This window comes from Myotis myotis, unplaced genomic scaffold (genome assembly GCF_014108235.1).
Source record: "Myotis myotis isolate mMyoMyo1 unplaced genomic scaffold, mMyoMyo1.p scaffold_m19_p_2, whole genome shotgun sequence".
In the NCBI taxonomy this organism is placed as follows: Eukaryota; Metazoa; Chordata; class Mammalia; order Chiroptera; family Vespertilionidae; genus Myotis; species Myotis myotis.
Genome location: NW_023416324.1, coordinates 62570860 through 62586025, shown reverse-complemented (window position 1 = coordinate 62586025; position 15166 = coordinate 62570860). Strand labels below are relative to the sequence as shown.

At 45.9% G+C, this 15166-nt stretch overlaps 1 protein-coding gene across 1 annotated transcript in view; it reads right to left on the bottom strand.

Annotated features, from left to right (window-relative positions):
• DNAI3 (dynein axonemal intermediate chain 3) overlaps positions 1–15166 on the bottom strand; it is an 80174-nt gene that overhangs the window by 37283 nt on the left and 27725 nt on the right. Inside the window, exons 8-12 of the mRNA XM_036352409.1 lie at positions 13357–13473; positions 8885–9075; positions 8019–8143; positions 4875–4964; positions 1488–1574 (exon numbers count right to left, since the gene is read on the bottom strand). Of these exons, the coding sequence (XP_036208302.1) occupies positions 1488–1574; positions 4875–4964; positions 8019–8143; positions 8885–9075; positions 13357–13473 (610 nt within the window). The remainder of the gene's footprint in view (positions 1–1487; positions 1575–4874; positions 4965–8018; positions 8144–8884; positions 9076–13356; positions 13474–15166) is intronic.

The following is a 15166-nucleotide window of genomic DNA, read 5'->3' as shown; positions in this document are numbered from 1 at the left end:
AATCTGGGACCCCTTGGCGGATGTCCGATTGGGCCTAAACTGGTAGTCAGACATCCCTCTCACAATCCTGGACCACTAGCTCCTAATTGCTCACCTGCCTGCCAGCCTGATCGCCCTCAACTGCCCCCCCCCCCCCCCCGCTGACCTGGTCGCCCCCAACTGTCCTCCTGGCCAGCCTAGTCGCCCCTCACTGCCCCTCCTGCCAGCCTAATTGTTCCCAATGGGCCTCCCCGCTGGCCTGGTCACCCCCAATTGCACCCCCCCGCCGGCCTGGTCACCATCTTTCTGCCCCCCGTGCCGGCCTGGTCACCTCCAACTGCTCCCTGCTGGTCTGGTCGCCCCCAACTGCCCCCCTGCTTGCCTGGTTGCTCCCAACTGCCGCCCTGCTGGCCTGGTTGCCCCACACAGCCTGCTGTTCAGTCGTTTGGTTGTCCCTCACTAGCTCCCCTGCTGGCCTGGTCGTAGGCAGCCATCTTGTGAGGGCGTGAGAGTTAATTTGCATATTACCTCTTTTTTTAAAATATATTTTATTGATTTTTTTACAGAGAAGAAGGGAGAAGGATAGTTAGAAACATCAATGAGAGAGAAACATCGATCAGCTGCCTCGTGCACACCCCCCACTGGGGATGTGCCCGCAACTGAGGTACATGCCCTTGACCGGAATCGAACCTGGGACCCTTGAGTACGCAGGCCGACGCTCTATCCACGGAGCCAAACAGGTCAGGGCGCATATTACCTCTTTATTATATAGGATATTTAGGGACTAACATTATATACTTTTCCCTTCAGTTTAGTCTAAGATTTTATCGCTAAACTTAACAAAAATTGTTGACCTACTCCCTAAAGAATCAACGAAGTCCCATTTTTGAAAAAGTACTTCTTTGTGTGCCCACAAGGCCACATCCCTTTGTTGGTGAGAGACCTGTTGATATCCAGGTTAGAGAACTGGGGCGGAGATGTGCAAACCGTGGGTAAGTACTGAGCTGGGAGCTCAGGAAGCATTCCCCTACCTTCTTGGCAGAATCCACAGCTTCACAAAATCATAGTATATTATTACCCCCTTCATGTTATGCGTGAGAAAATGGATGTTTGCCCAGGTGGGGAAATGTCCAAACGTACAGGACTCTGACCCAGAGCTTGGGAACGTGGTCTTCTGTCCAGTTCCCAAGACCAGAACGTGGTCTTCAACTACATCACTTTAGGAAACTCACCTGCCACTTCATTTTATTTAATGACAATAACAACAACAAAAGAACTTAAGAGCCTGGGATAGACGGTGCCACTGGTTTTGCGGTGTTTTAATCAAGGGCCTACGTGAAAGCGATTCAGAACAATGTTCAAAGCAGATGTGAAGGTTTGAGAAATAGACACCCGCCCCCCGCCCCCACCACCACCACCACTCACTGAGTCTTTGTTTAACTTGGCAACTCCGCTATGAAGTGTTTTAAAATAAACTTCCGAATGGGGGAAAATTGTAAAAAACTAACCTTGAGTGTGGCTTTTTTACTTCGACTGCTGCCTGTCTTAACGTGCTCGATGCGGCTAGCGTGTGCGGTAATATCCCACAGGATAATCTGAAGCAGAAATAGATGTTATTACGCATTTTCAGGATTAAAGAATTGTTAAACCCTATTCACATTGGTTAGCACTTGGATAAATCAATCACCTTGGAGGATAATCAAATTTAGCCTACATCTTAGGTAAGGCAGCAACTTTTAAAGCTAATGTAAAAAAGAATGTCGTCTTCTCTATGAAAGTATTTTCAACACTTTGATTTTTGTGCTTGTGTTAAAAAATGCCAGTTAATTTCTAAAATCCAAGGTAAACATCATGCCACTCCCTCCACTTTGGGAAGAGTTCACCTTCTATTTTCGGGAATGTGCTATGATTGTGGGACACTTGTTTTAGACTCAGCTATTTTGTTCTCCAGAGCTAAATATACATACTCAATTGTCCAAAAAGTGTAAGAAATGATGAATTTTATTCTATTGGATATTATGGCCAACTCCAAATTTGCATATACACGCATGGTTGTTTTTTGAAAAAATCAGAATGAAGTAGATATGCAATACTAAATTTTTAATGATTAAAAGCCATTTCAGTACACTAAAATGTTAACAAAATGTCAGAATTGCCGAAACCGGTTTGGCTCAGTGGATAGAGCGTCGGCCTGCGGACTGAAAGGTCCCAGGTTTGATTCCGGTCAAGGGCATGTACCTGGGTTGTGGGCACATCCCCAGTGGGAGATGTGCAGGAGGCAGCTGATCGATGTTTCTCTCTCATCGATGTTTCTAACTCTCTATCTCTCTCCCTTCCTCTCTGTAAAAAATCAATAAAATATATTTTAAAAAAATGTCAGAATTACAGAATTATGGGTGCTTTTATTTTCATCATTTGCTTTTATTAAAAAAACAACAACCCCTAAAATGAAAACAAAATTGTATAACCTTCCTAATGAGTAAAACAAGGCATGTCAGGATTTGTAGGGCTTGGAGGATGTGTCTGGGTCGTCATCAGAGACAAAACCCAGGGAGAAATGTTGAACAAAACCCAGGGAGAAGTGCTGTTTTCCTGGATGCTTTTGGTTTCGGTAAATGGGCACGGATACTGCAGACATTTAAATTTCAACGACAAGGAAGTTTTCCTAGCCATACCAAAAAAGAATCACATACTCTTGTAATGCTCAAATTCACTGGATCACAGTGAATTCAAACTTTGACTAAAAAATACGTTTAAGATTTTTGTTTTTCTTTATTGGAGAAGCTGGCAATTGGAGGATAGGACCTAAATTTTATATAAATTAGATAACAAAGGAAAAAACAAACAAACATGATATCAAACTATGCACACATCTACACTAATAAAAGAGAAACATGGTAATTGGCGTACGACCGCTACCCTTCCCATTGGCTAATCAGGGCAATATGCAAATTAACTGTCAGCCAAGATGGCAGCGGGCAGCCAGGCAGCTTGAAACTGACATGAGGCTTGCTTGCTTCAGTGACGGAGGACTCCAACGTTCCCCGCCTGCCTTGCAGGCCTCTGAGGCTGCAGTTTCAAACAGTGTAACAAATACAGACGCTAAAAAAAACTCCAGAAACCAGCTTTCAGCCGGCTGGGATCTCAGAGCTGGAGTTGATACAGAGTTTCGATTATAGAACCGAAACAAACCAGCTACCTGCTTTCAGGAGCGGAGGCCTAAGAGCTGGAGCCTCAGAGCTAAAGCTGGCCCAGAATAAAAAAAGAAAAAAAGAAAAAAAGGAGCAGTTGGGAGCTTCAGTCCCAGCCTGAAAACAGCCCTCAGCCCCTCATCCAGGCTGGCCAGGCACCCCAGTGGGGACCCCCACCCTGATCCAGGACACACTTCAGGGCAAACCAGCCAGCCCCCACCCATGCACCAGGCCTCTATTCTATATAGTAAAAGGGTAATATGCCTCCCAACACGGAGATCAGCGGAGCCGCGAGGTCTCCCGGCACCGGGATCAGCATGACCGGGGGCAGCGCCCAAACCCCCTGATTGCCCTGTGGCTCTGTGTGTGACAGGGGGCGGGGCCACAACCTCCCTATCCACCCTGCTCTGTTCGTGACAGGGGAAGGCGCCCCAACCCCCTGATCAGCCCTGCTCTGTGGGTGATAGAGGGCGGCGCCCCAACCCCCCCCCCCCCCATGGGCCCTGCTCTGTGTGTGATGGGTTAGAGCCATAACCTCCCCATTGGCCCTGCCCTGAGTGTGACAGTGGCAGCGCCCCAACCCCCTGATCGGCCCTGCTCTGTGGGTGATAGAGGGCGGCGCCCCAACCCCCTGATCCGCCCTGCTCTGTGTGTGACAGGGGGCGGTGCCCCAACTCCCCTATTGGCCCTACTCTGTGAGTGACAGGGGGGAGCTCCTCAACACCCTGATGGGCCCTGCTCTGTGCGTGTGACAGGGGGGAGCTCCTCAACCCCCTGATTGGCCCTGCTCTGTGCGTGACAGGGGGTGGTGCCACAACCTCCCCATCGACCCTGCCTTGAGTGTGACAGGGGGTGGTGCCTGAACCCCCCAATTGGCCCTACACTGAGCGTGACTGAGGGTGGCATCGCAACCTCCCAATCCGCCCTGCTCTGTGCATGACAGGGGGCGGTGTCCCAACTCCCCAATTGGCCCTGCTCTGAGCCCAACCAGGGGCTGCACCTAGGGATTGGGCCTGCCCTCTGCCACCCGGGAGCAGGCCTAAGCCAGCAGGGCGTTATCTCCCGAGGGGTCCCAGACTGCGAGAGGGCACAGGCCGGGCTGAGGGACCCCTCCCCCCTGCCCCCGGAGTGCACAAATTTTTGTGCACCGGGCCTCTAGTAAATTCAATAATATATGTATATTTTCCAGTGAATTTCTGTTTAAACTCTGTATCACTTCCTAACTCCTACATCTAGGGAAATTTCAAGAGGCCTCTTGACCAGTGGGTATTAATGCTTGTGGGTTTTATTCTTCTGTTAAATCTGGGGTAATGCATGATTCTATCTCAGTGATACAAATAGATTTGACCGATTTTGTCCCAATTATCATGACTAGGTTACCCTGTGGGCACCTGCAGCGCCGACACCACATTTATTTATTTATTTGTTTACTTACTTACTTACAGAAGGCAGGCTTTTTCTTTTTTCTTCTTCTTCTTCTCCTTTTTTTTTTTTTTTTTTTTTTTTTTTCATTCCCATCATCCAACCCCCTAAGACATCCTTATTCCCCAGTTGCTGGCATGGTGATTGGCCAACAATGGCATGCCTTCCTTCTGCTCAATTGACTTCTTAAGTTAAAAAAAAAAAAATCAACCAATCAAAATGTATTACAGGATGCTGTCTAAATTAATAAATAGTTAAAAAAAAAAAAAAATCCATACGTACCTGCCCATTGATGCAGCCTCCAGCAATAATATTAGGGTTACTCGGACAGAACTTGAAGCAGAAAATGTCGTCTGGGCTCTCCAGCATTAACTAAAGTGAACCCCACAAATTCAAGAGAGTGAGAAAACCTACTAAGGGAATGGCTAGAAAATAATATTAAGACAGTCAAAAGTCCCATTTTATAGCCACCCATAGGAACGTTCACAGAGTCCATTCCCAGAATTCTACCTCTGAATTAGAAGCTGCTTTTGTTGAATTTTATTGCAGACATTAGACATATGTATGAGAGCAGGTATGTTTTCAAGGGGACCAGGTCCACCCTCCCCCATGCTCCATGGGTCATTGTTGGGACATCTTACAATTTTTCTCAAGCAAAAGGAACGTGAAATCAATGTTTTCGAAAAGTGTGGAAAGTAAGTTCTGGGAAGGCAGGATATTTGCCTGTTTTGTTCCCTGCTGTATATCCAGCCTGGCACATAGTAAGCACGCAAAAATAAAATACGTTGCATAAGAGAAGACGAAGGTATTGCCAGTGATGATATCTCAAAATTTAAAATAATACAGAACCCAGGAAGTAAACGAATTCAAGGGCTTGTAGGGGAGGGAGGAAGCTCTGCAAGGAATATACTGGTGTGAAGGAATAGGCATGTCAACCATAGGTAGCACTGGTGCTGCTGGGTTACCACCAAGCAAGTCACTGGCATGGTTACTGCTCTTCTACAAACATAACTACCGCAACTATAGACCCCATTGGTTTGCCATCATTGAGTTAAAGATTGCCAACTGGAATTGGGATGAATGATCTTGGTTAATTTGGCATTCTGTGGATTCTAGAGAAGCCTCTACTTTTGCAAATAAAGTATTGTAATACTCTCTTATAGTTTTTACTAGAACAAAGACAAAATAAATCATTTGCATTATTTCTTTAAGAAATTATTTGCTTGTCTTTTTAAAACTATTCTTTAAAATAGAGGAAAGGAGAAGTCTTTTATCTTGCTATTTGCCTGATGTTTAGGCACATTCTATGTCACACAGTGGAAAGTAGTTTGACACCACTGGACAATGACAGAAAACCCCACCAAGAGAATGGCACCATTTTTGTGGTAAGTAGGCTGATAAGAAATACCTAGAGAGCTGTCATTTTGATCTCCGAGTCTATAATAATCGAAGTATCTAGACTCTATTACAGAAAAACTGCCTTAATTCAGATGAATTCAGGAAGAAGGAAGGAAGGGAGGCTAATATTTATTAGGGAAAGTCTTAATTATACAATACTTTATAGAAACAAGTTATTATTACACTTAAGTCCATTGAAAAAACTTCATTTAACCCTATAAAGTGCCTTCCCCCTAAGCAGAACTCTTCTTGAGCGAGTATTGGAAATAGTACCCTATGGGGCAAACTCAGCCTTCAGCCTTGTTTTACTTGGATTGCTGTGTGTTTGGTTTGGTTTGAGTGGGTACCTTTGGTTTGGTTTTAGAATAGCTATTCAACAAGTTGGAGATTTCACACAAAATTCCCAATTGCTGGATTCTCTTGACAAGTGAGACCACCAATAAGAAAACTGAAGAGTAAGCTGTCCCTAGAGATGGGCTGTGCACTCTTTAGGATCACTGCTCTCTCACACTACCATACACTCATCTTTACTCATCACCACCACCTACTGGTGATCCTTGGAATTGAGGAAATTTGTATGAAACTAAAATCTATTTGCATTTGAACAATTAGTATTTAAATAAAGCTCATAAGTTTGCACTTTAAACCCTAGCCAGTTTGGCTCAGTGGATAGAGCATCAGCCCATGGAAAGGGTTCCGGGTTCTATTCCAGTCCCTGGTCATAAAGGGGGCAGCCAATCAATGTATCTCTCTCACATCAATATTTCTCTTTGTCTCTCCTTCTCCCATTCTCTTTAAAAATCAGTGGAAAAATATCCTCGTGTAAGGAATAACAAAAAAATAAATAAAATAAAATTGTTTGAATGCTCTTCTTACAATCTTTTCTTTTTATTATTTTAAGCTCTCACCCAAGGAGATGTTTGTATTGACTTTAGAGAGAGAGGAAGGAAGAGGGAGAGAGGGAGAGAGAAACATGGATGTGAGAGAGAAACATCAATTGGTTGCATCCCAACACCCCCAACTGGGGACTGAATTCACCACCTGGGTATGTGCCGTGACGGGGAATCAAACCCACGACCCTGTGGTGTGAAAGGGCGAGTCGTCGCGGGGCCTGACCACGCTGCTGGCGGCCTCGGGCACCGACTCCCCAGCCCACGGCGGGAGCCTGGCGCAGGCTGCCACCCGCCCGCCGCCCCCGGTGGCAGCAGCGGCGGCAGGGCGGGGTGTGTGCCCTCGCCCGAGGAGATGGCGGAGGAGGCGATCGCCGGCGCCCCCGGGAATGAGATGGAGGACATGGACTTCCTGTCTGGGCTGGAACTGGTCGATCTGCTGGACCCCCAGCAACCGGACTGGCCCCTGGAGCCCGGGCTCAGCTCGCCCTGGGGGGGGGCTAGGACTGCGCCCTCCATCTTGCCCTGGGTCCTCCAGTTTTGGGGCAGCTGTCATGTGCTCAGGAGAGTGCCTTCTTCCCGGAAGCCCAGGCCCCTGCTGGCCACGCCCAGGATTTCCGACTCGCGCCTGGCCAATCGGCGGGGCCCACAGTCCCCTCCCCTGCCCTTACTATAAAACCCACAATCCCATCAGGCCTCGCAATCTCTCGGCCACTGGGCTACCGTTGCATCGGTGAGTGTGGTCGGGGAGCCGAACTAGTTCGAAATGAAGGACTCTGTGCTTTTGCATCGGACTGACGGGCTCCCTGGGGGTCCTGGGAACCTTGAAATCTGGGCACAACATGGTGCATGAGATGATATCCCAACCTAGCCACACTGGCCAGGGCTCTTATAGTCTTTTTTTTTTTTTTTTAATAACATGTTGATTTATTCAAATGAACCTTCTCAATAAACTACGTGTAAACTTTCATTTTCCTCAAATTGAATGATCATGAATTCCGAATTGAAGAAAAGCCTGACTTTATAAGGATTTACAACATTGGTGATTACAAAGCACTTTGCAATTGAAACTGCTAAGAGAGACACGTGACAGTAATACGGGAAACTTGTAGACCATGCGACGTCCCTCCTTCATTACCTGAGGATGTATGGGGTCGGAGAAACTCCAGAACAGAATCAGTGATGGTTGCAGCAGTAATTTACCAGAAAAGTAAACTCTTTCTTCAAAGGAGAGCCGCACGGCCACCGACACAGCTATTAGTCCTGATTGAAACACAGTTACAGTGAAGGTCTGCAGCAGCAGCACGTGGTGAAGTCTTTGTAGGTTTTGCTTTTGTACATAGTCACTGTTCATTTCCCTTTGGAGGAAACGTGAGTAAAAATGTTCTACAGGAGCCCAAGGGTTTTCTTAGAGTCCCGCTGTTTAACATGGTTACCCGCAACCACATGTCACTTCCTTAGCACTTGAGAATGTGCCCAGTCCAAACTGAGATGACCGGTAGTATAAAATGAACATTGGACTTTGAAGATTTAGTAAGAAAAAAAAATGTTTCTGTGTGTGTGAGGAAAGGGGAGGAGGAAGAAGGAAGCTCCACCTTCACTTGTTCATGCCTCCCTTGGCAGCTGGGAGCTTGGGGGCGGGGTGGGGGGAGCTGCTCATCAGAGGCAGAGTGTGCGGGGAATGAAGGTAACCTGGGGCATCCCACCCAACTGGCCAGTCACCTCCAGATTCGGCGCTGCCCCCGCCGGGGACCTGAGGCCCCCACTCCCCCGAGGGGAGCTTTGTCCTCTCGGTATAAAGTGGAGGTCACACTGGGTAACCCAGAGTAGGTGGGAGGACGCGTGGCCCAGGGAAGGTGCGGGAAGAGAGCGCTTAGCAGGTGCCTGGCACTCAGCAAATGGAAGTTCTCTGGTTGAAGTGCAGCTAATTTTCAATTTTCCACATAAAAGCACCCGACTATTTCTCTGTCACCACAAAGAGAACCCCCGTCTCTTCCGTCTCACCATAGATATTCGGGTGCCAGGAGACGCAGGTGACCATTTTCTCCATCAGGTTATGAAGGTCGGTAAAGGACTGGTACTCCTTCAGGTGGGTATCGGTCTTGTCCCCAAAGGTGCCTTCTTCTTCCGCCAGGATTTTCCAGTCGTCAATAAATGTGTTTGTGATTTCATTTTGTTGCAGGGCTATTTCAACGCTATTTTATAAAAAAAAGAAAGAAAAGAAAAGCAATGAAGACATTGGATTTTACCTAGTATTCAATGATATGCTTTCAGTAGCTCTTCTTGCTTAATTTATAGTGAAAGAAAAAATATATTCTCAATTCTATTTGGTAACAAAAGGATGAACCCCATGTGAAAGGAATGATGTGAGGACCTGGAAAGAAAACTCGCTGCTGCTCGGGTCTTAGAACTCAACCAGCTTCCAGGACCTTCACCACCGGCCGACAGCCCCCAGCACCTTCCCATCGGCCTTGGGTCCCAGGACCCGGCCAGTTCTGCCTCCAGCACGATTCCTCCAACAGGCCACCTTCACTCTGCAGCTCCCTGCTGGGCTGGCTGAGGCTGGCTGAAGGTCTCCCGACCCCCTCCTCCTTCCCCGTTCTTTATTTTTCACAGTGGACCCCTCAGTAAACCTCCACTTTGAACTCGGTCTTATTGGCTTCCTGAAAATCCCAAATTGACAGAAAAGGCAATTTTCTTAGCTATATTCAGTACCAAATAATCATGTGTACTAATTATTATACTACTAGAAGACTGATGCATGAAATTTGTGCACTGGCGGTGGGGGGGTGGGGGGGAGAGTTTGTCCCTCAGCCCAGCCTGCACCCTCTCCAATCTGGGACAACCCTCTCACAATCCGGGACTGCTGGCACCCAACCACTCGCCTGCCTGCCTGCCTGATCACCCCCTAACCACTTCCGTGCCAACCTGATCAACGCCTAACTGCTCCCCTGCCGGCCCAATCACCCCCAATTTCCCTTCCCTGCTGGCCTGATTGCCCCCAACTGCCCTCCCCCCCTGCAGGCCTGGTCCCCCTCAAACTGCCCTCCTTTGCCTCCCTCATCGCCCCTACTGCCCTACCCTGTTGGCCTGTTTGCCCCTAACTGCCCTCCCCTGCAGGCCTGGTCACCCTCAGCTGCCCTCCCCTGTAGGCCTGGTCCCCCCTAACTGCCCTCCCCTGCCAGCCCAGTCACCCCTAACTGCCTTCCCCTGTGGGCCTGGTTCCCCCGCAGCTGCCCTCCCTGCTGGCCATCTTGTGTGAGGGCGTGACCACATGGGGATGGCCATCTTGTGTAGGTTGTGGCGGTCAATTTGCATATTACTTTATTATATAGGATTATATAATTAGGATTGTGTGTGTATGTGTGTGTGTGTGTATGTGGTGATGGTGGTGGTGGTGGTTTTAGTTGCCACAATGCCTGGGAGGGCCTAATGTATTTATTTCCATTACTAAACCTCTTGCATGAGGCAGTCCCTAAAGTGGAGAATTATCCTGCTAAAAATGCTACTATTGCTTCTTTTAAAAACAATCTTAATGGTCTAAAGCGCCTTGTTTGACAGGCTCCCACCTTAAAAGTTACCATAAGTTACTGTAATGCTTATTGTCCCTTCATATGCTAAGGTTGGGAAGCCTGGCTCATTCCCAAGGCCGCTAGGAGCTTTCCCACATGTGGAATGCCAGCCAAGGTTTCACCCTGATGATTGAAAATCCAACGAGCTTGGAGTTTTACTAGGTGAGGTAAGCTGAAAGAGTGGTTCTGAATTCAGAATTTCCTAAAATAAGAAAACCCCCCACTTTATTTAGACAATCATATAGAAACACTATCTATCATAACACATGTGCCTCAAAATGTAATTTAGCAAGGGTACCATCTAATACCTCTGTTCCTAAGCTTCTACACTACCATTCACTGCTTCACTGAGGACTCTTTGGACTAAATTCTTGTACTTCATCTTTCAAACTGGAAGCATTTCCTAGGGCCGGCAGGATCAGCGTGACCTGGAACTGTCGGAAATGCAGAGCCGCGGGCTTCCCCAGACCTACTGAGTCAGAACCTTTTTTTTTTTTTTTTTTTTAATATATTTTATTGATTTTTTTTTTATGGAGAGGAAGGGAGAGGGATAGAGAGTTAGAAACATCGATGAGAGAGAAACATCCATCAGCTGCCTCCTGCACACCCCCTACTGGGGACGTGCCTGCAACCCAGGCACATACCCTTGACCGGAATTGAACCCGGGACCCTTCAGTCCACAGGCCGACGCTCTATCCACTGAGCCGAACCAGCCAGGGCAGAACCTGCTTTTTAACAAGCTGCAAAGGCTGCTTAGACACCTGTGAAAATTTGAATAACCTGTGTGGGGTAGGAAGCATCCTCACATACTCAGCTGGACTCATCTTCCAGGTTCGCATCTCCCTGGTGCTTCAGGTTTGAACCCAGTTTCAAGTGGAAGCATTTGTGAACATGTTCAAAGCCTTATTTCTCTATGTTTCAGCCAGAATGAGAAAGGAATTCCAAAGGGAGAAGTTCAAGTCAGGGCCTTGGCCCTGGCTTCCTGCCTCTTCCCGCTGAATGGGGAAGTATCCACAAGGGGGAAGTGTGGACAGCAGGTCTCTGGTTTCCTGAGCCTGTGTTCCCTGCACTGGACCAGGTGGTCCCTGAGAGAGATGAGCTGGAGGCTGGTGAACCTGTTGTCTGAGTAAAAGCCCACAGTATTGCTGGTTGTTTGTTGGTTTGTTTTAACCCACAAATGGAAGTTTCTTAGTTGCTTTAGGAATCCCCTGGAAGTTTCTCTCTCTCTTCTAACATGATTTCTTTCTTTTGCAAATCATGCTTCCCTTAGGCTCACTCTAGGTAAAATTCTATGAAAAGAACTCATTTCTGAAAGAGCTCTCTTCCAGAACAAAACTAAGATTATATTAATTTTTAAAAAATTTAAATAAGCCTTAAACAGTTTGCGTGGGAAGAATGGCAGTGATCAAACTTCAGTGGGAAGGCAGGGGAGGGGAGGGGGGTGGTAAGAGGGCTTGTATGCATGCATATAAGCATAACCATTGAGACCCTAGGCGGGTGAGGGCACGTGCCAGGTGGGTGGGGGAGGCGGGGGGGGGGGGGGTCAACAGGGGAAAAAGGAGACATATGTTCTACTATTAGTAATACTTTAAACAAACAAACAAAAAGAATGGCAGTGATATGAACACAGGTTTCTCATTTGTTCTTGGCCAGTGATATTGTAATCCCTTTCCTCTTTCTTCCTATAGTTCTAGCTTCTCCCTCCCATGTCTCAGGGAAGGGTCAATACTCCTCTCTTTATGAGTGCGGCGATTGAAAGGGAAGAGCAAGACTCCAGGACTAAAGATACTACACAACGTGGACGACTGAGAATTGACTACAGGCCGTGTATGCCCTTGAAATGGATTATACAGAGACAGACCTCTCATTTTTAATGTTCTTATCAAGAAAAATTTAAATACTTAATTTTGATAAGGGGAAAAAGAAACCTTAGGTTTTCTTGTTTCTTTCTCTTTCTCTTTGCCCACATAGGAAAAAAATGATAGCATGCTTCCTGTGAACAGCAAATAACGCATGCAGGCTCTGAATCACTGATGACTTTTTGAACCAGATTCTCCTGAGGTATAGGTAATTTTCTGGACATTTAATCCGGCCGGCCTGAAAAAAACTAATGTTGTTTTCTTAAAAAAAAAAAGCTTAACTTGGTTTATCTGTGAATTAGACCACCAATTTTTTAAATTTGGAAAGAAATGGAAACCAACCTAATGGGCAGACCTTTCCACCACTGGTTCCACTTCTCTGAACTCTGGTATCAGCTTGAGCACTTACCACGCTCTTTCTCTGGTTCAGAAGCCGGAAGGCTCTGCCCAGGGCCCTACCACCACTGCAAAGGCATTTTGAAGACACCGCTCTTTCAGAGCCTGCAAATAAGACCGTCAGCAACACAGGAATTGGGGATACGGATGACATATCCAAGTACCACCTCTGAACTGAATTCAGGTTCTTATTTACAAAGATATTTTTGTAAGTTCCTCTCTTCGTCATTGCAACGATCATCCTCCACACCCACAGCATCCTCATCTTTGTAATCCTACACAAGCCAGTAAGGCTAAGGAGGGGAGTGAGGAATGGAGACAAAGGCTTAAAGGAACCCTGGTAAATAAATGTTAATTTGCTGTTAGGGAGACACCCTCACATACTCAATATACGTCTTCCAGGTTTATGCTGCTCGGTATGGTGCTGGCTTCTGAGGTCCTGGCTTCTGGTTAGCAATAGAGGAGAAAGAATTACTGAGAATCTGTAGAAAGTGTCATATGTTCACGCATACCTGATAACTATCTTCAGACTTTCTATCTGGATACCATGTATGGAGCTGATTTTTAAGACCTATTGTTATAACTAAACATACACATTTTATGTTTTATTATTAAAATTTAATATACTTTTTTTTTTTTTTTTTTTTACCTTGTGGACATGTTGTTAAGAAAATCAGCTAATGACTTTGATTGTCCGAATATTTCTTTTTCCTTTTCTAAAAATTCTCTTGGATAATATTGCGTAGTAGCGTTTCTGGGATATGTCCTAATATAATAAAAGAAAATAGAATAACAAAAATAAGATCAAAGAGAAGCAAATACAGTCATGACAGGTCAAAGGTTTATCTCTGTGACAGTATTAGGTTATTATTTTATATTTAAATCTTATAATTGAATTTCTTCTTTATCCTAGAAAATCAATGTTGACTGCCATTCAAAGTATTTGTGTTTATCTCTCAAACATAATCAATAAGCTCTTATTTTTTTAAAAAAAATCATTTAGATATCATTTTAAACTTATAGGAAAGTTGTAAGAAGAGTATAAGAAACTCCCATACTTCTTTCACCTCAATTCATCGATTATTAACATGTTGCCTCATTTGTTTGTCATTTTCTCTCTTGCCATTTCATCAAATCAGTGTTTCTTAACCAGTGCAATCCTGTTCCACCCCCACAGCCTGGGAACACTTGGCAATATCTGGAAACATTTTTGGTTTTCACAGCTGGGAAGTGTTATTGGCGCCTCGTGCTTAGAGGCCGGGAATGCTGTTAAACACCCTACAATACACAAGACAGCCCCCTCCCTGCACCCTGTCCCCGACAGATAATTACCCAGCCCCAAACCTCAGCAGTGTTCAGGTTGATAAACTCTGCTCTGAATACACGAAACCAGGAACAATGGACATTTAGGCAGCAATGGCAGCAGATTCTCTGGAGGAAAGCTTCTCCAACCAGACTGGCTGCCCTCAGTGCCCACCTTCACCCTTGAACACATCACATTGCATTGTGCCTCTGGGCTTTGTCGGGCTCACCCCCCATTACGCTGGGTGAGCAACTTGGTTTTAGGCTGTGGGGCCACAGAGAGGTCACATGACACAGTCCTTAAGAGTGTGCACTCTGCGCAGGCTGCCTGGCTTTGAAGCCTCAGTCTGTCACTTACCATGTGACCCTGAGCTCATTATTTGACCTTTCTGTGCCTGTTTTCTCATCTAAATAAAATTCTTAAAGTACCTAGCTCATAGGGTTATTGTAAGAATTGAATGTGTTAATACAGGCAAAGCTTTTAAAACTGCACTTGCATGTTTTAAGTGTTCAATAAACTATTAGATTGTACTTAATCTGTGTTTGTTGAGCAAATGTCAGTAAAATGTCTCTGTGAGAGTAATCAAAAAGAGAGGTAAAGAGGATTTTGCTAATACTGAATAGAATAATTCATGCCTGCCCCCGCCTAGACCAGTATCCATAGCAGAGGCAGAGTGATGGAAAGAAATGTTGGTATTGGAACCAAAGAGACGTGGGTTCAAATCTTAGCTTCACCTTTTAATTTCTATACCACGGGCAGGACTAAGAAATTATATGGCACCGGGTGGTCTCCTCAAGGTAGCAACAGGATCCTTGTCTTTCTTTTCAATTATTTGGTTCCGGATTGTACATTCATCTGCCTCCCTGGTTTCTGACCCATTTCTTGTCCTGACCCCTGGATTCAATGTATATGTGCCTGGACATTCACGTTGCTCTCTCATGGTTTCTGACTCGCTGCTTCACACAGAGCTGAAAAGCATGTTTTATTCTACACTCCACACTGCTGACCCTGATTCTCCTGGTCACAGTCTCACTGCATATTTTATGGCTCTTCTCTTAACATTGAACTCAAGTCGGTCATCCCTTCTGACATTCTCCCTTAACTTGGTCCCTCTCCTCCTTTCCTTCCTCATCCCTTTATTCCCTTCATCTAGTAA